At 43.5% G+C, this 18,401-nt stretch overlaps 1 protein-coding gene across 16 annotated transcripts in view; it reads left to right on the forward strand.

Moving 5' to 3' along the window:
* Positions 1–18,401, forward strand: part of ST3GAL5 (ST3 beta-galactoside alpha-2,3-sialyltransferase 5) — a 50,140-nt gene that overhangs the window by 22,532 nt on the left and 9,207 nt on the right. For 10 of the 16 annotated variants that reach the window (XM_009442597.4, XM_009442600.3, XM_009442598.5 and 7 more), the window contains 2 exons: positions 3,233–3,356; positions 5,433–5,544. In XM_009442597.4, the coding sequence (XP_009440872.1) occupies positions 3,233–3,356; positions 5,433–5,544 (236 nt within the window). Of the gene's footprint in view, positions 1–83; positions 104–3,232; positions 3,357–5,432; positions 5,545–13,677; positions 13,877–15,032; positions 15,473–18,401 lie in introns of those variants that run through there. The other 6 variants (XM_024354108.3, XM_063788826.1, XM_063788827.1 and 3 more) reach the window with 5 other exon arrangements.

Below are 18,401 nucleotides of genomic sequence, written 5' to 3' on the forward strand. Positions count from 1 at the left end.
CACATGGAGTCACAGAATCTGAAATACGCTGGGAACCAGTAGGCAGATATGTATTTTTGAAAGACGGCTTTGAGGCGATAAAATTGAGATCAGGGCATTCGAGGTAAGTGACTTCTATTAAAGGCATGCAGTGAACAGGAAAAATTCAGGAGGTATTATTGGCAGGCCCTGGGGATTGACTGGGGTTGAGAATGAAAGTCTGGTTGACCTGCAGGTTTTCATCTTATGGCTGAACAGATGGTTCAGATACCAAAGAATGAAAGGAATAGAAGAAAATGCCAGGTTCCATTTAGGAATGTTGCTTGAGGTGAAGATAGCAAACAAGTCATTAGGTATACAGGTCTGGGCTTAGGTGAGAGGTCCACATTAGAGAGATGGATTTGGTCTTCAGGGAGCCATTGTCACCCCTAGTCAGAAGCTTGTACTTGTCACAAAGTTACTGGAAGTGCCACAGCATCTGCTGCCTAAAAACCCAAGAATCCGAATGCACACGACTGCTGCAGGAGTCACATGTAGACACCTTCCCTTGTCTGCTACTACTGCTATCCAAAGCTTCACCAAGTCAGGGGAAAAGAAAGATTGCCTCCCAGTCTTTCACCAGCACATCCTAGGATCACAACTTTACGAGAAGCCAGCTGGTAAGAGAGAGTTCGGAAAATATTTACAGGCTTATAGTCTGACGGGCAGAGTAGAACAAGAGCCGGAGGACTGTCTGGCTCAGCAACAGAGCACCTGGAGGCGGAGGCCCTGGAGTCTTTCTCATACTCTTGCCACAGTCATCTTTGTTCTCTGGAGGTCCACTTTGGTGTGAACTGAGTATCATTCCGGTCATCTCAGAAGTTTCCATTTTAAATATGCACAGGCTACAGGTAGCCTGCTGATTCCCACCACTTGGCTGACTGTACATGAAGTAACCACAGAATTGTGGTATTTGAAAACCTTCCAGGATCTCAGTTGTTCTAACTTCTCATTTAATAATTCAGCAGATTCTTCAGCAAAGGTTTATTAATAAGGCCCTCAACACTTATTGAAACTATTTTGATAGAATTATACATAATGATAAAAACTCTTGCTACACAGAATTAGAATTAAACAGATGCTTGAAGGCAGCATGTTCGTTAAGAGTCATCACCACTCCCTAATCTCAAGTACCCAGGGACACAAACACTGCGGAAGGCCGCAGGGTCCTCTGCCTAGGAAAACCAGGCAGACTTGTTTATCTGCTGACCTTCCCTCCACTATTGTCCTGTGACCCTGCCAAATCCCCCTCTGCGAGAAACACCCAAGAATGATCAATAAAAAAAAAAAAAAATTAAGGAGTTAAGGAAGAGATTTACAGTAGCAGAAAAAAAAACTTGAATGCCTGTTTAGTTTAAGATAAATAGATTTTTTTCAAAGAAGATGGCAAAACCCTAACGGGAAAAATGAAGTGAAAAATGAATGAGATATAACTTCTTCCATCCAACTAAAAACTATAGTGAAGACATTATTTCTTAAATTAATATATGCATTTATTATAATAGTAACTAGTGCCTATATTAGTTAAGATATAATTTTGCCTTTAATTAACCATTCCTTAAACAAGACAGAAGCTTATTCCTCTATCATAGACCAGTCCAGAAGTAGAGTGGCAGCTCTCTGCCCTATGGGGTTGTCCCAGGAGCCCCAGCTCCTTCTCTTGTTGTTCCACCATCCTTGAGTAATGTCCTCTCTGTGTGGTCCAGAGTGGCAGATCATGGTCCATATTTCAGTCAGGAGGCAGAGGGGATACAGGAGAAGCCAGAGTATGCCAAGGGAAGCACCTTGAGAATTGCACAGGATGCTTCTGCTCATATCCCATTGGCTAAAACTTAGTCTTAAGTCCTAGCTCCAAGGGAGACTGGGAAATGTAGTCTTCATTCTGGGAGGTACTATGCCCCACTAAAAATCCAGAGCTCTATTAAGTTGAGTTAGGGGAAAGTGAATATGGGGGAGACGGACCAATCCCTACTACAGTACTATTGGAATATTATTTAGAACTTGAAAATTGCTAATAAAATTATTTCAAAAGAATAAATAGGCAGGCACACAACATATTTTTTAAGAAAAGTGTTTTTAAATTGCCATATTCTCTCTTTTTTCTTTTTTTTGATGTAACACTTCTGCTTTTAATGTAACTTTCTTTTTAAACTTTTTTATTATATAAATTTTAACCATACACAGAAGTGGGGAGAATTGTGTAGTGAGCCCTAGACCCATCTCCCAGTTTTAGTAAATTATCAGCTTAAAGTTAGTTTTATCTATTCTCCCTGGCCCTCCACTTATCCCCTTCCTGAGTTCTTGAAGCAGATCTCATTTTTGCTATTTGATCTGTAGATATTTCTGTATGTAGCTCTAAAAGGTAAAAGGTCCTTTTTTAAAAAAAATAAACTTTAAAGTTTAGGATAATTGTATTCACATGCGGTTGTAAAACATAATCTAGAGAGATTTTGTGTATGCTTTACTCATTTTCCCCCATGATAGCATCCTGCAAAACTATAGTACCATATCACAGCTGGAATCTGACATGGATACACTCAAGATGTAGAACATCTCCATCCTCACAAGAGTCCTTCGTGTTGCCCTTTTATAGCCACATCTACCTATCTACCTCCCCTTCCACAACCCCTGACACTCACTAGTCTGTTCTCCATTTCTATAATTTTGTCATTTTAAGAATGTTAAAAATCAGCCGGGTGCAGTGGCTCATGCCTGTAATCCCAGCACTTTGGGAGGCCGAGGCAGGTGAATCACGAGGTCAGGAGTTCGACACCAGCCTGACTAACAGGGTGAAACCCTGTCTCTACTAAAAATACAAAAATTAGCCTGGCATGGTGGCATGCGCCTGTAATCCCAGCTACTCAGGAGGCTAAGGCAGGACAGTCACTCGAACCCAGGAGGCAGAGGTTGCAGTGAGCTGAGATCGTGCCACTGCACTCCAGCCTGGGCAACAGAGCAAGACTCCGTCTCAGAAAAAAAAAAAAAAAAAAGAATGTTGAGAATCATACAGTATGTAACATTTTGGTATCAGCTCAGCATAGTTCCCTCTAGATTCACCCACTTTGTTGCATGTAACAACAGTTCATTCTTCTTTATTGCCAGTTACTATTCCATGGTATGGATGCAACATATAAAGGCTCTTTGAAAACCATAATCCATCCTCCTAACTCTCTCCTCTCTTTTTCCCCACTGCCCTCTTTGCCTCTCTTCACAGCAATGCCAAGTGAGTACACCTATGTGAAACTGAGAAGTGACTGCTCGAGGCCTTCCCTGCAATGGTACACCCGAGCTCAAAGCAAGATGAGAAGGCCCAGCTTGTTATTAAAAGACATCCTCAAGTAAGTACCGCCCCTGGGACTGTAGATCCCCCTGCTTTGGGTCAACTGTGTAGAACTAGGAGAAAAATTCAGTGAGAGCCCTCAAGATGGCTAATGTTGGAGAGGCATGCTTGGTCAAAGGATGCCTCAGACATTCAAAGGCACGTCTGAGTAAAGACTGAGTGCACAGCCGGAGTGGGCCTGTACAGCTGGCTGTATTTGGTAAGTGCACAGTGCCCAGTAGCTGCTCAGGCTCTCTACCTTGGCCTGGATGCCTGGGAGAGCAGCTCTCACCGTGCACTGCTCTTCATGCCCTTATTTAACAAAAGAGGGCTTTTCCCTTAGCTATTGTAAGTTAATCTAAAATATGGTTAATTAAATTTCCCTGAAGGCCCTTGAATACTGTTAAATATCGAATACTAAAAATGATGACAGGTGTTTGAGCCAGGTCACCCTTATATCCTAATAAGTGATAGAATTAATCAAGGAGGAACTTGGCAGGTGTCTTTTTTTACATATATACCAGTCAAACCCAGTTGAAAATTGCCCTTTTTTCATGTCTAAACATAGAAATCCAACCTTGCAATCTAGTCTTCTGTCTCACTTTACTGACTTAGGAAGTGTAGGGGAAAAGGAAATTTATAAGAATAAGGCTTATGTTACATTCAGCCTCCCTTGAGTCACCAACCAATATTTATTGAGGCCCACCACGTTCATGACGTCATGCTGGGCGCCAGCCACAAGGCAGCAGGGGAGATAGACCTGCGCCCTGTGCTGCTTAGGCTGTGGGTGAGGTGGACTCGCTCCAGGAATTAAGGCACAGTCTGATATGTGCTACAGACACTGGGCTTGCCTTCACACCCTTTTCTTTTCTTTTTTTTTTTAAATCAAAATAAGGGAAGTGTATGCACTGAATGTAACACCTTTTCTGGGGCTGAAGAGAAGAATAGGTAATATTAGGTTTTCAAGATTGAAAATTCAAAAGGTATTAAAGAGTCTCAGGGAAACACCTTCTCATCCCTGCTCCCCATTTACCCTCCATATTTAAAGATAACCAGTGTCACCGGTTTCTTGTGTATATGAGAAATATTTTGTGTGTGTGTGCTCTGCCATGCCCCCTGCCCAAACCCACGTTTACACAAATTGATAGCATCCTGTTCACTTATCATTATACATAATCCCAACTTGTCCAAGTTGTCATGGGAAGCCTGTTTTAAATGAGAATTTTAAAGTTTTTAAAACACTCCCAGCAACACTTCATTGTATTCTCATCCTCAAATATTAAGAAATATTTTGCATCTATTATGTATAATATATTATGCTAGATGCTTTTTTTGAAAAAAAACCGCCCCTTTATTTAGAAAATGGATTACTTTCTCTTTATTTCTTACATTTGTTTTTTCAAGAACAGAATTGTTTAAAGCAGTGGTTCTTAAATTTTGGTTGAAACTTTTTAGCTTGCGGTTTGTGTCACTGGAGAACTTAGTAAAAATGAGATTTCTAAAACTAAGACTAGACTCAGCTCTGTTCTCCAAGTCGTGTGTGTGTGTGTGTGTGTGTGTGTGTGTGTGTATTAAACTATATAATAGTGTGAATTTATCAGATCTTTAAAAATATTTTTTAGGTCATCTTAAGGGTAACTAATGGTCCCGTCTCATTTCCCAGTCGGCCTCACTTCCGGGTAGAATTCTTTAGACGTACTGTGAATAAACTGTTTCTTTTCTTTTCTTTTTTTTTTTTTTTTAAGGACTGACAGAATTTTAAAGTCACAAAAGATTGAAGCCGAGATTCTATAGTTCAAGTCTATTACTTGATTTTAAGTTCAATAATTGACATTGTGATTCAGATTTTGTTACAGTGCTCTTGCAAAAAAAGTTTTTTCTGTGTTTGCTTATAACAAAGACAGTCATAAATGACTAGTTTATCTTGTCAGGAAAATAGGAAATGGCCCCTTCCTTTCACCCCAATGTCAACTTAAAGATTGTAGTTTTATGCTGCATAGCAGGCAGACTCATTTAGGATTCCGTTTTCAGTTTCACATTGCATCTCATGATTCTCACATGACTACATCATAATACCTAATTGATTTTTTTCCAGATGTACATTGCTTGTGTTTGGAGTGTGGATCCTTTATATCCTCAAGTTAAATTATACTACTGAAGAATGTGACATGAAAAAAATGCATTATGTGGACCCTGACCGTGTAAAGGTTAGATATCCCATTGGTGTGGTTTAAATGAAAACATTGCCAAGCATATGCTCAAACTATAATATCATTAGTCTACTGTGTGACAAATATATGTTAATAAAAGTTTGAACTCAGAGGGGAAAGCACTTAATCTCAGCACTCCAAAACCAAAGACAACCTTCTTCTAAAAACCCACCACTAACTACTCCACAGTATCCTTCTCCCATTTACTGCAGCTGGGGTGTGGGATGAGGTGGGCTCAACCCAACAGGCTCTAGGGCTCCTCTCCTGGAATTAATTTGCCCTGATGCTATAAAGTAAACAACAAAGAAATTCTTTCTTTTTTCTTTTCTCCCTTTTTTTTTTTTTTTGAGTCAGGGTCTCGCTCTGCACCCAGGGTTGAGTGCAGTGGCAAGAAGACGGCCACCTCAGCCTTCTGAGTAGCTGGGACCACAGGTGTGCACCACCATGCCTGACTAATTTTTTAATTTTTTGTGGAGATGGGGTCTTGCCATGTTGCCCAGGCTGATCTTGAACTCCTAGGCTCAAGCTATCCTCCCGCCTTGGCCTCCCAAAGGTCGGGGATTACAGACATGAGCCACCATGCCTGGCCAGAAATTCTCTTAGTATCATCTGTCCTTCCTGTGTTTTATTTTTAATTTTAATGAATTCACATTGCATTGCAAGATTTTTCTTTCAGCTTACATTTATGTTTCCAAATCAAGTGACATATCAAATGCTTATGTCACTGATTATTTTAGTGGCTGGATTATCTGATAACATTTAGCCCAGGATGGAGGAAGAGATGATTTTAAATAAAGTAGCATGAGAGGGATTATAACTGACATGTATGGATGCTTTATATATATTATCTCCTTTAGTCATTGTGACTGGGAGATATCCCAGTATCATCTCCATCTTACAGATGATGGCTTGAAAGGTTGAGCTGCTCACCCAAGTTCACGTCTAGTTTAGCTAGTTTATAATGTGGTTTAGTGCTCCCGTGTGCCAGGAACTGTTCTAAAAGTGTATTAGCAATATTAGCTCATTTAACTTTCATCACATTCCTGGGGATGTAGGTGCTACAATCATCCCCATCTCACAGGCAGGGAAACTGAGGAGCAGGGAGATTTAGTAACCTGCCCAGGGTCACCTGTGGCAGTACGTGGTGAAGCCCGGCTTGAATTCAGTGGTGTGGTTTCAGAGTCTGAGCTCCTGACCACTCTGCTCTCTGCCTGGTTAGGGAGTGTCCACAGAGAAGCCCAAAGTTAAAAGCAGCATGGTGCAGAGAGGAAAGAGCTTAAATGTTTTACCCAATTCAAATCTAACTGCCACTTAGTAATGGTGAAACCCTAGGCAGGTGACTTGATTGTTTTGAGTCCCAGTTTTCTCAACTGTGAAATGTAGAAGTTGAGTAAGAGAATATATACAAAATTCCTTTCTTGATCCTAATTTTTATTCATACGTTTCTACTTTAATTTGTACATCCTTTGAAGTGCCTCCAATTTTTTTTGTGGTACAGACAGGTATAAACAAATAAATGAAGAGCTCAGTTAGCAAAGGCACAGCTTGGCTCCTGCAAAACTATTGAGTCTCAGGGTCTTGCTGGTCGCAGGGCCAGCCTTCCTAGCATAGGTGTCCTCAGGTGTCTGCTGGCTCATGTCATTTCATTAGCATTAACACATCTGCTTTGGTCGAGTAGGATGTGTCCAGTACCCTCTGCTCAGGTTTCCCTTTCTTCCTGGACTGTCTGGCCTTGCAGACATACCTCCCCCAGTCCTTTGCAATTCCACGGCGCTTCACAGCTCTCTTGGATAAAGGTTTTAGACACCCTGTCTCTGTTTTTGTCTTCTGAGAAAGTCTTTAAATGATGGCACTTGGTATGGCTTACTGATGGACTGGGAACTCTTCCCTTTGTTTCTCTGCTGCCCTTCTCCGCTTTCTCTTTGCATCCTCTTTTTCCTGTCCATTACCATCTGACCAACTGTAAAGTGATTGTTCTAAAGTCTGGGTCAGCTGAGGAGAGAGGTGCGCTCTCCTGTACAAGGGCCAAGAATACTATTCCACAAGCACAGGGTGGAGAAGGTGTGTTTTAGTAATACCCTGGGGGAAATCAACTTAGTAGTTTTCCTGTCCAGCCAGGCACATCTGTGTCAACCTGTGCCCCGGCTGCCTGTGATCATTTTGAACTTAAGCCACGTGGTCTGCTTGTCTCTGCAGTGGTCAGTCAAGTGCTCTGGTTGTTAGGCTGTTACTTGTTAAGGCTCCCCTAAGGAATCCTAGTGATTTCTAAGAATGACCAGAGGAGAAACTCAAGATCACCTCCCTGAGGAATCATGGAAGGAATAGGAACATCTGTGTAGCCTTAAGGAGAGAAGACCTGGTGCAGGGCACATGGCAGTCAGTGTCAATGAGCCAGAGGTTCAGACCGCAGAAGGATGGGCCTGCCCAAGTGGCCTTAATGGCAGAGCTCTGTATCGGGATGGCAGCCAAGCTCAAAGGAGAAAGGTTTGACGGTCCCAGGCATCCAAAGATGGGATAAACAGACCACCTTGGTGGTGACTCTCTGGGCATCTTTAAGAAAGTCAGGGGTCTGACCGGGTGTGATGGCGCACACCTGTAATCCCAGCACCTTGGGAGGCTGAGGTGGGCGGATCATGAGGTCAGGAGTTCGAGACCAGCTTGGCCAACATGGTGAAACCCCGTCTCTACTAAAAATACAGAAATTAGCTGGGCGTGGTGGCAGGCACCTGTAATCCCAGCTACTCGGGAGGCTGAGGCAGGAGAATCACTTGAACCCAAGACAGGGAGGTTGCAGTGAGCCAAGACTGTGCCATTGCACTCCAGCCTGGGCGACAAGAGTGAAACTCTGTCTCAAAAAAAAGCCAGGGGTCCTGTAGGTAGAATTCAGACATTAGACAGGGAGGGGCTCAGGGGCCTTTCTGATCCCTTCCAGGTCTGAGATTCTGTGGTTCTCAGCAATTTGCCAGTGCCTGACTGGAAGATGGAGGCTGGTTTCGTAACCTGGGGCTTTCAAAGTTCTGAATTCTGGGTGGAGTTGTCTCAAACGGTAGGCTCTCAAAGAACACCTGCATGCAGCCTAACCAGTCCCCAACTCAGTGACTTTCAGACTGAACCTCACTGCTACTTCCAAGCTCCTCTGAAGCTTGCCACATTCCATCGGTATTATCCTAATTCATACGAGCCTCTCATCCTGCCATCTAAAGTATAAGTTACTTGAGAGTAGGGACTGTGTCTGTAAAAATACATAGTACGTGGCATTCTAAGGAAAGGTGTAGTGAGCGAGGGCTGCCCTTTAGAGTCACCTGCTCTTCCTGTTTCCCTGGTTGTGTGTCTTCTCACCTGCCTTCCTGCATCCAGCCATGCCCCACTGTGGCCGGAGTAGTCGTATTCTACAATTTGAATCTAATATATTACTTCCCTCCTTAAAACTCTTTGGTGCCTCTCCTTTACCTTCAGGAAAATACCCAGACTCCTTAGTCTGGCCCAGAAGACCGTTCATGACTTGGTTCCTACTGATCTCTCCAGTCTTTTTGTGCCACCTCCATTGTCCCAGCTCTGTGAATTTTAGGCACACTCAACCCCTCACAGGTCCTTGGGTAAACCTCTTCTCTTCTTTCCTTTTCTCTTTTTTTTTTTTTTTTTTTTTTTGAGACGGAGTCTCACTCTGTCTCCCAGGCTGGTGTGCAGTGGCATGATCTCAGCTCACTGCAACCTCTACCTCCTGGGTTCAAGTGATTCTCCTGTCTCAGCCTCCCGAGTAGCTGGGATTACAGGCACGTGCCACCACACCCAGCTAATTTTTGTATTTTTAATGGAGATGGGGTTTTGTCATGTTGGCCAGGCTGGTCTTGAACCCCTGACCTCGGGTGATCCACCCGCCTCAACCTCCCAAAGTGCTAGGATGACAGGCATGAGCCACTGAGCCCACCTTCTTTTCTTTTCAGCAGGGCCTCACGCTGTCACCCAGGCTGAAGTGCAGTGGCCCGATCATTGCTCACTGCAGCCTCAACTTCCCAGGCTCAAGCAATCCTCCCACCTCAGCCTCCTGAGTAGCTGGGACTATAGCATGCACCACCATACGTGCCTAATTTTTTTTTTTTTTTTTTTTTTTTTTTTTTTTTTTTGGTAGAGGCAGGGTCTTACCGTGTTTCCCAGGCTAGTCGCAAACTCCTGGACTCAAGTGACTCAAGTGATCCTCCTGCCTCAGCCTCCCAAAGTGCTGGGATTATAGACATGAGCCACCATGCCCTGCCCTCAAAACATTTTTACTGAGATATAATTAACACACCACATAGTTCACCCATTTAAAGCATACAGTACAGCCAGGCATGGTGGCTCCTGTCTATAATCCCAGCTTTTTGGGAGGCCGAGGCAGGAAGGATCATTTGAGGCCAGGAGTTTGAGACCAGCCTGGGCAACATACCAAGACATCATCTCTATTAAAAATAAAAACATTAGCCTTGTGTGGTGTCTCACAACTGTAGTCTTAGCTACTCCAGAGACTAAGGCAGAAGGATCACTTGCACCCAGGAGTTTGAGATTACAGTGAGCTATAATCATGCCACTGCACTCCAGCCCATACAACAGAACAGAACAAGACACTGAGAAAAATAAAAGGGATACAGTGCAGTGATTTTGTGCAATACACTGTGGTTTTAGTGATTTACAGAACTGTGCAACCATCACCATGATCTAAGTTTAGAAGGTTTTTAGTATCCCAAAAAGAAACTCCATATCCATTCATAGTCACTCCCTACTTCCCCCTCCCCACAAATCCTAGGCAACCAGTAATCTACTTTCTGTCTGTATAGATTTGCCTATTATGGACATTTCATGTTATTCATTTCATGGTCTCCTGTGACTGGATTCTTTCACTTAGGATAATGTTTTGAAGGTACACCCATGTTGTAGCATGTATCGGTACTTCATTATTATTTCTGGATAATACCTCATTGTATGGATATACCTCATTTTGTTTATCCATTCATCAGTTAGTGGACGTTTGGGTTGTGTCCACTTTTGGCTATTATGAATAATGCTGCTGTGAATATCTGTATGTAAGTATTTGTGTACCTGTTTTCAGTTCTTTTATGTATATACTAGAAATATAGTTGCTGGGTCATGTGGTAACTATGTTTTGCTTTTTGAGGAACTGCCAAGCTGTTCTCCAAAATGGTTGCATTATTTTACATTCTTGTAAGCAAGGTACCAGAGTTTCAGTTTCTCCGCATCTTTATCAACATTTGTTATTATCTTTCCTTTTTTACTACTGTCATCCTGATAGATGTTAAGTGATATCTCATTGTGGTTTTGATTTGCTGATAGCTAATGATGCTGAGCATCTTTCCCATGTGCTCTCATTAACCGTATGTGTGTTTTCTTTGGAGGAATGCCCATTCAGATCCTTTGCCCATTTTTAATTGGGCTATTTGACTTTTTATTCTTAAATTGTAAGAGTTCTTTCTGTGTTCTGGATACCAGTACCCTATATCTGGTATGTGATTTCCAAGTATTTTCTCCACTCTCTAAGTTGTCTTTTCACTTTCTTGATGGTATCATTTTTAGCACAAAAGTCTTTAATTCTGATGAAACCCAATTTACCTATTTTTCCTTTGGTCATTTATGCTTTTGGTGTCATATCTAAGAAACTATTGTTTAGTCCCAAGTTTTCTTCTAGTATGTTTATAACATACTACCTCTTACATTTAGGTCTTTGATTCATTTTGCATTAATTTTTGTATATGGTATATTAGTCCATTTTCACTACTGATAAAGACATACCTAAGACTGGGCAATTTACAGAAGAAAGAGGTTTAATTGTAGTTACAACTCCACATGGCAGGGGAAGCCTCACAATCATGGCAGAAGGCAAGGAGGAGCAAGTCACGTCTTACATGAATGGCAGCAGGCAAAAGAGAGAAACTGTGCAGGGAAACTCCCATTTTTAAAACCATCAGATCTCATGAGACCCATTCACTACCACAAGAACGGCACAGGAAAGACCTGCCCCCATGATTCAGTCATCTACCACTGGGTCCTTCCCACAAAACATGGGAATTATGGGAGCTACCAGATGAGATTTGGGTGGGGACAAAGAGTCAAACCATATCAGTGTGAGGTCAGGGTCCAAGGTCATCCTTTTGCATGTTGTTCTCCAGTTGTCCCAGGACCATTTGTTGAAAAGAACTTTCCTCTATTTGCTGCATTCTTTCTTTCTTTGCTGCCTAGAGCCTTTCCCTGCTCTTCGCCCTTCTGTTACTCGTATTTTAAGTCAAGTCTCAGCTCAGCGGTTACCCCTTCTAAGAGGCTATCCCTGATCGTCCCTCTGTGTGTGTGAGAGAGCCCCCTCATGCTTTAATCCTGATGTTTATCATTGTAGGATTTCAGCTGTTCATCTTCCCCACTTGTTTTCCAGGCCAGGTCTTGGGAGACAGGGGCTGTGTGCTTAACATCTTACATTACTTAATATGCACTTATATATATTCAACTTCAGGGGGAAGGGGAGATAGTACTTGAATCACAGTGTAATCTTCCATTACCTGTGAACTCTAGATTGTACAGAAAATCCGGTTATAACTTGTAATTCTTTGAGTACATCAGTAATGCACCTTAGGTTTAATGTGAGGAACAGGACTGATAGTTCTCTTCAACCTAAACATCCACTGGTAGACAGGGAAAAGCCCAGCACCCGCTCCCTGCCCCTTCTCCCTGAACCATGGAATGTAAGTCCTTTCATTAGGCTACTGGGCCAATATTTAGACCTAAGCTCATGGCTGGACCAATAGTAGCCTTCATAGATGCCAATGCCCTTCCTTGATGGGCTTCAGTGAGGACTCCTGACCAATCACTGACGAGGGGGGTGGGAGGACTTCTGATGGGGGAGTTGGCCTCCCTGGTCCTACACCTGCCTGGAGAAGGAGCCAAAGCCACTTAAGCAAAACTGAGCAGCAGCCCACAGTGTCCATCTACCATGTCACCCCAGTGCTGAGCGATTTCTAAAAGGTTACTTTTTTCAATTATTTAAAAAAACACCGAAAATTCAAGTAATACGGAAATAAGTAAAGGAGAAAGTCCCCTGTAATTTTTCATAGAGAAAGAGGAAGGAATGGGGGGCAGCTGTGTAAGTCAAACATGTTTGTAAAACTCCGTGAGTTTGAAACTAGTAAAATAGAAAGTGAAAACCTGCTATAATTATGGTGGAATTGAGGGTGTCTTATTGTGTTACTAGAGAATTTTTTAAAGTAGGTTTTTAACATTTTGACCTTGTTAAAATGCTCCACTTTTCAAAACAGTCCTGACAGGATATCCTGCTTCCTTCCACGCAGAAGAGGTGGTTTGTGCAGAAGAGCAGGCCTCAGAATGCTTTGCACATGAGAGGAATGGCAAGAGTTGCCTATCACTGAGGATTTGGGGAGGAGGGATCACAGGATATGGGACTGAAAATGAGACAGGGCCAGATAGCAAAAGGCCTTGAATGCTACACTAAGCACGAAGCAGCTCCTTAATTTGTGCATCACTGAAGCAAGAATAGAGTGGAGGACATGGCCCGTGTGGTCCTCATGTTCTGAGTGGCTATGACATGGAGTTCTGTGTGAGCTCTCCATGAAGAAAATCCCGTCTCCAGGCAGTCAGTGGAGATTTGATCCTTACCACAAGAGCACGTGGACAAATTTGAATTATCGTGGATGTATATGGGCAGAAGAAGGTCTCAGAGCCATAAGGGTGGGGCCCTGTTAGCTCTGTTGGTTCCACTCAGCAACCCACAGTGTGAGTGGGACCCTGCCAGCCCTGCTAGACGTGAGCATTGTCTGGTGACACTGGCCCCCGCCTTCATTACTGCAGCAAAGGAAGTGTGGCTATGGCAGTTGTGGGTTTTGTATTTTCTATTTAAATATGTCCCTTAATGTGCCAGTTGTTAAAAAGACTACCAGTGGGCTCTGAAGGGATGCCTGGACACTTTGAAAGTGTGGTTCAGATGTGAAATTGCACTTAAAAGATGTTTTAAGAGAGACGAGGGCACGTTGATGTCAGTTTCGGTTTGGGCTGTGTAGTAGCAGCATTTTGAACTTGGCCCTCTCTCCTTTCTGAGAGCTAAAAACCTTATCTCCCTGCGGATGGCATTGCGTGCAGTTAATTATGGCCAGATGGACTCAGCCGCTTCTTCATCGTCTTCTCTCGGACTCTGCAGACCTACACCGTGCCTTTAAAGGAAGCAGGGCCCTCCCTGCTGAAGCATTCAGTGAGCCCAGGCACCAGCACCTTCAAACCGAGTCTTTTCTCTCCTTAGTGCTGCTCCCCGCTTTCCAGGCCTTCCTGGGATATCTTAGAGGTAAGAAAACTGATGCCTCGACCTAGGGAGAAATGCTTTAACAAAGACGACGCTGCTAGTTAAATCAATCTAGAACTGAGTCCAGCCTCCAGATCTCCTGATTATTTTTTTTTCTAACAGTTGATGGGATGAAATCTACATAAGATTTAATCCTTTGGAGCCCATTGTTTGATGAGTATTAAAAACTTATGCAGCCACGCCTCTGTCACCACAATCCCGCTTTAGCACATTCCCATGGCCCAAGCGAGTTCCCCAGAGCCCCTCTGCAGTCAGTCCCCACCCTCAACCCCACCCCAGGCTGCCACCAACTGGTTGAGTTTATAGTGTAGTGTTATTTCCATGACTTGGTTATTTAAATTTTTTTCTGCTTCTAACTGGGTAAGAGTTATAACTTAAATGTGAGTAAAATATGTCAATAACTTGACCCTCAGTTACTGTCCTTGTGTGATATCATACAAGTCTCCACACATGCCAGGTACTGGGCAAAATGCTTAGGGCATCAGAGCAACCTGCGAAGAAGCGACCAGCACCAGAGTTTACAGGTGTGGGAAATGAAAGTTCCACAAGGTCACTGATGCCCCCAGATCACGCGATCCATGGCAGAATTGAGCTCCTTCCCACATCTCATTAATGCCAGACACGAGTTTTCTTTCACTCTGAATGCTCTGCCCTGTTCCGGATTTTTAAAAAATAATAAGTGCAGTAGAACATTGCCTTTTACTAAGAATTATGCCACTTACTTGTATTTCTGAGAAGGGTTGTCCTTAAAATTTCAGAGTGGAAATGAAAGTGGGGATTTTGCTGAGGAAAATTACTTTGATTGTTTTTAATACCTTTCTGTGAATTTCACATGATGTTTTTATGGCACACTGCCACAGCATTAACAATTGGCACTACCAGATGTCTACTTTGTCTTAATCGTGGGCAACCTGCAAGCGCAGCCTGGAAGATGTTAAAAACTGAAACCTTTATTTTTGTCCCTGGATATAAGATGAACGGGAGTTCTTGTATTTTACGAGAGAGTCACCAGCTCCTGGCTTCCAGTGAGCCTCATCTGGATGAATGCCACCCAGGCCCCAGCTGACGCCTCCGAGGCCTTCCTGGGAGCTCTGGAGTCCTCACGGCCTAGTCACACTGCTTCCTCTCTTCATTGCAGCTCCTGAAGGTGGGGCGCTCCCCTCGAGGCATTTTCTTCTGAGCTGTGAGCTACGGGCAAGCAGTGGAGGGGGAAGAGAGCAGCTGAAGCAGATGCCGGTTCAACTTATTTAAAGATGTGGGACAAGCTCTGAGGAAGCCCCCAAGACAATGATGTCTGGTTGTGCACCATTGAAGCAAGAACAGAAACCATCCCAGAGTGGAGGACATGGCCCATGTGGTCCTCCTGTTCTGAGTGGCTGTGAGATGGAGTTCCGTGTGAGCTCTCTACAGAAAAAGCCCTGTCTCCAGGCAGTCAGTGGAGATTTGTTAAACGAGTTGAAACAGAAGAGGACAAGGAATTGCTGTGGCTTTAGACATTGCCAGGGCATGTAGAAACTCACTCAGGATTTACTACTGCATCCACTGTGACTTAGGCGCAGGAGGGGTCACAGTCAGAAGGTGACTACTGAGAAATGTGCCCTACCCACAGTCTAGAAAATTAAGTTTGGGCTGGGCGCAGTGGCTCACATCTGTAATCCCAGAACTTTGGAAGGTGGAGGCAGGTGGATCACTAGGTCAGGAGTTTGAGACCAGCCTGACCAACATGGTGAAACCCCGTCTGTACTGAAAATACAAAAAGTAGCCGGGTGTGTCAGTGCACGCCTGTAATCCCAGCTACTCAGGAACCTGAGGCAGGAGAATGGCTTGAAACTGGGAGGCAGAGGTTGCAGTGAGCCGAAATTGCGCCACTGCACTCCAGCCTGGGTGACAGAGCGAGACTCTGTCTCAAAAAAAAAAAGAAAAAAAAAGAAGAAAATTAAGTTTGAAACCTGAAATTAACCTCTTGGTGAGAATGGAAATGGAATGAAATTTCACTCCTTTCCAGATGCAGCTTCTGAAGAGGAGACCTGGCAGCCTGGCGAGCATCCAGCTCGCTCACGCACCTCTTTCTAGTCCCGTGGCCATCAGTGAGCTTCTCCGGGTCCCTCTTGCCACTTCTCAGATGTTCCTTTCTGTCCTAGGAGATTTGTAAAACCAGATACTTGGGATATGATTCTCTAGTGGAGAGTTAGGCCTTTAGGTCTCTAAAAATTGCCATTCATGACCTTCGGGCCTAGGGTTTCGAGATGAATGTGCAGTGTGTGTGGCCGCTCTGTGTGTCCCGCTTCCACCAGCTTGGCATTAAGCACCCGGAGCATCGCCTGCTGGGCAGGCCTGGCCAGGGGTGTGCCCCTCCATTCGGGGGCTCAGGGTCAAGGCAGATTCCTGGCTTGGCTTTCCTGCTGATTTCCTCATGAAGATGCCAATTCATATTTAAACATTTGTTATCAGTGGTGGTGTTTGTGTGCTGATTTCTCTAGGTAGAGGCTGTTGTTTTAGGAGCCAGGTTTGCTGGGCCAGCTCAGACCTCTTACAAAGTGAAGATACTAATGATCATCTTGCAAGGTGCCATAGTGTCGTGAGGGTGAACTGAGGCAGTGGCTATGCATGGTGTCTGCAGCAGCGTTTCTGAGGCTCCAAGAATATCAGTTCCTTTTTCAGAAATGGGGCCAGATTCTTGGGATGTAGACAGTGTTCTCTTCACGGATGCTAACAACTTATCAAAGCTATAATATATTAAGTATCTCTGTTATAATAGGATAGATGCATTCCTAAAAAAAATGTGTTAAGCAAAAATCAGAAAATAAAAATAACAAGCCTTGAGGAAAAGCATAGTTGGGATGAACATTTAAACCTATACCCCAGTAATAATCCTCATAATGATACTGACAAAGTTGAAAAGATATGTTAAATTCCTAATAAATATCCCAGTAAATATAGGATTACACACACACACACACACACACACACACACACACACACACTTCTGCCTGTGAGAAGGTAGTGAATAGGAGGAGTAATGCAGGTCCAATTCCAAGGCTGCTAAATATGGAGACAAGGATAAAAAAGCACAAAGATAGGAAGAACTACCTGACAGGGGTTCTGAGTCAGCATTTGTCCAGCTGAGCCAAGAGGAAGACTGGGGTGAATGGACACGCATACCATATTCCTCCAAGGTTGCGTTTTTGTTTTTGTTTTTGTTTTTTGGGGGGTTTTTTGTTTGTTTTTTTGTTTTTTGAGACAGAGTCTCACTCTGTTGCCCAGGCTGGAGTGCAGTGGCACGATCTCGGCTCACTGCAAGCTCTGCCTCCCGGGTTCACACCATTCTCCTGCCTCAGCCTCCCGAGTAGCTGGGACTACAGGTGCCCGCCACCTTGTGCCCGGCTAATTTTTTTTGTATTTTTAGTAGAGACGAGTTTCACCGTATTAGCCAGGATGGTCATGTTTTTGTTCTTGTTTTTGTTTTAGAGACAGGGTCTCCCTCTGTCACCCAGGCTGGAGTGCAGTTGCACAATCACAGCTCACTACAGCGTCAACCTTCCAGGTTGAGGATCACTCAATACTCATGCCTCAGCCTCCCATGTAGCTGGGGCTACAGGGGCACACCACCACTCCTGACCCATTTTTTAAAAATTTTTTTGTATAGGTGGGGTCTCACCATGTTGCCCAGGCTAGCCTCGAACTCCTGGGCTCAAGCAATCCTCTCACCTTGGCCTCTCAAAGTGCTGAGATTATAGGTGTGACCCGCCGTGCCCGCCTTTCCTCTGAGTTTTGTTGCATTCAGGCAGCTCCTGGCTGAGGCAAAACATTAAAATGCATATGGAAATGCAGGCTGGGAAAATGCTTTGAAACCAATGCAATTTCTATGTTAAGGGGACATTCCCTGATTCTTTCAGGTAATTTGCATTCTAGACTGTGACATTCTGTATCTCAACTGATAAATAAGCCTGTTTGTCATCCTGCTAGATGAGAACCTGATATATGAAACCTTTTTTTTTAACGTGGTTAAAAAAAAACATAAAATTTACCATCATAATTATTTTTAAATGTACCATTTGGCAGCATTAAGTATATTTAAACTCTTGTGAAACAAATTTCTAGAATGTTTTCATCTTGCAAAACCGAAACGCTGTATCTATTAAACAACTCCCCTTTTCTCCCTCTCTTCAACCCTGGTAACCATGTTTTTATGAATTTGACTACTTTAGATACCTCATATAAGTCAGGTCATACAGTATTTGTCTCTTTGTGACTGGCTTCACTTAGCATAATGTCCTCAAAGTTTAACTGTGTTGTAGCATGTATCAGAATTTTATGAAATATGAAGTCTTAGACACCCCAAAGTACATTTTCACCCCAAATGTATTTGAACAGTGTTAGGCTGGGGGTGGGAGGCGGGAGTCCTTCTTGCTTTGCCTGTGCAATGAAATGAATACCCTGCTGTGTTTATCTCCTTGTCATGTGATTCTCCCAGGTTGTTTCTTCAAGTTTCTGAGCCAAACTTAAC

This window comes from Pan troglodytes, chromosome 12 (assembly GCF_028858775.2).
Source record: "Pan troglodytes isolate AG18354 chromosome 12, NHGRI_mPanTro3-v2.0_pri, whole genome shotgun sequence".
NCBI classification, from domain to species: domain Eukaryota; kingdom Metazoa; phylum Chordata; class Mammalia; order Primates; family Hominidae; genus Pan; species Pan troglodytes.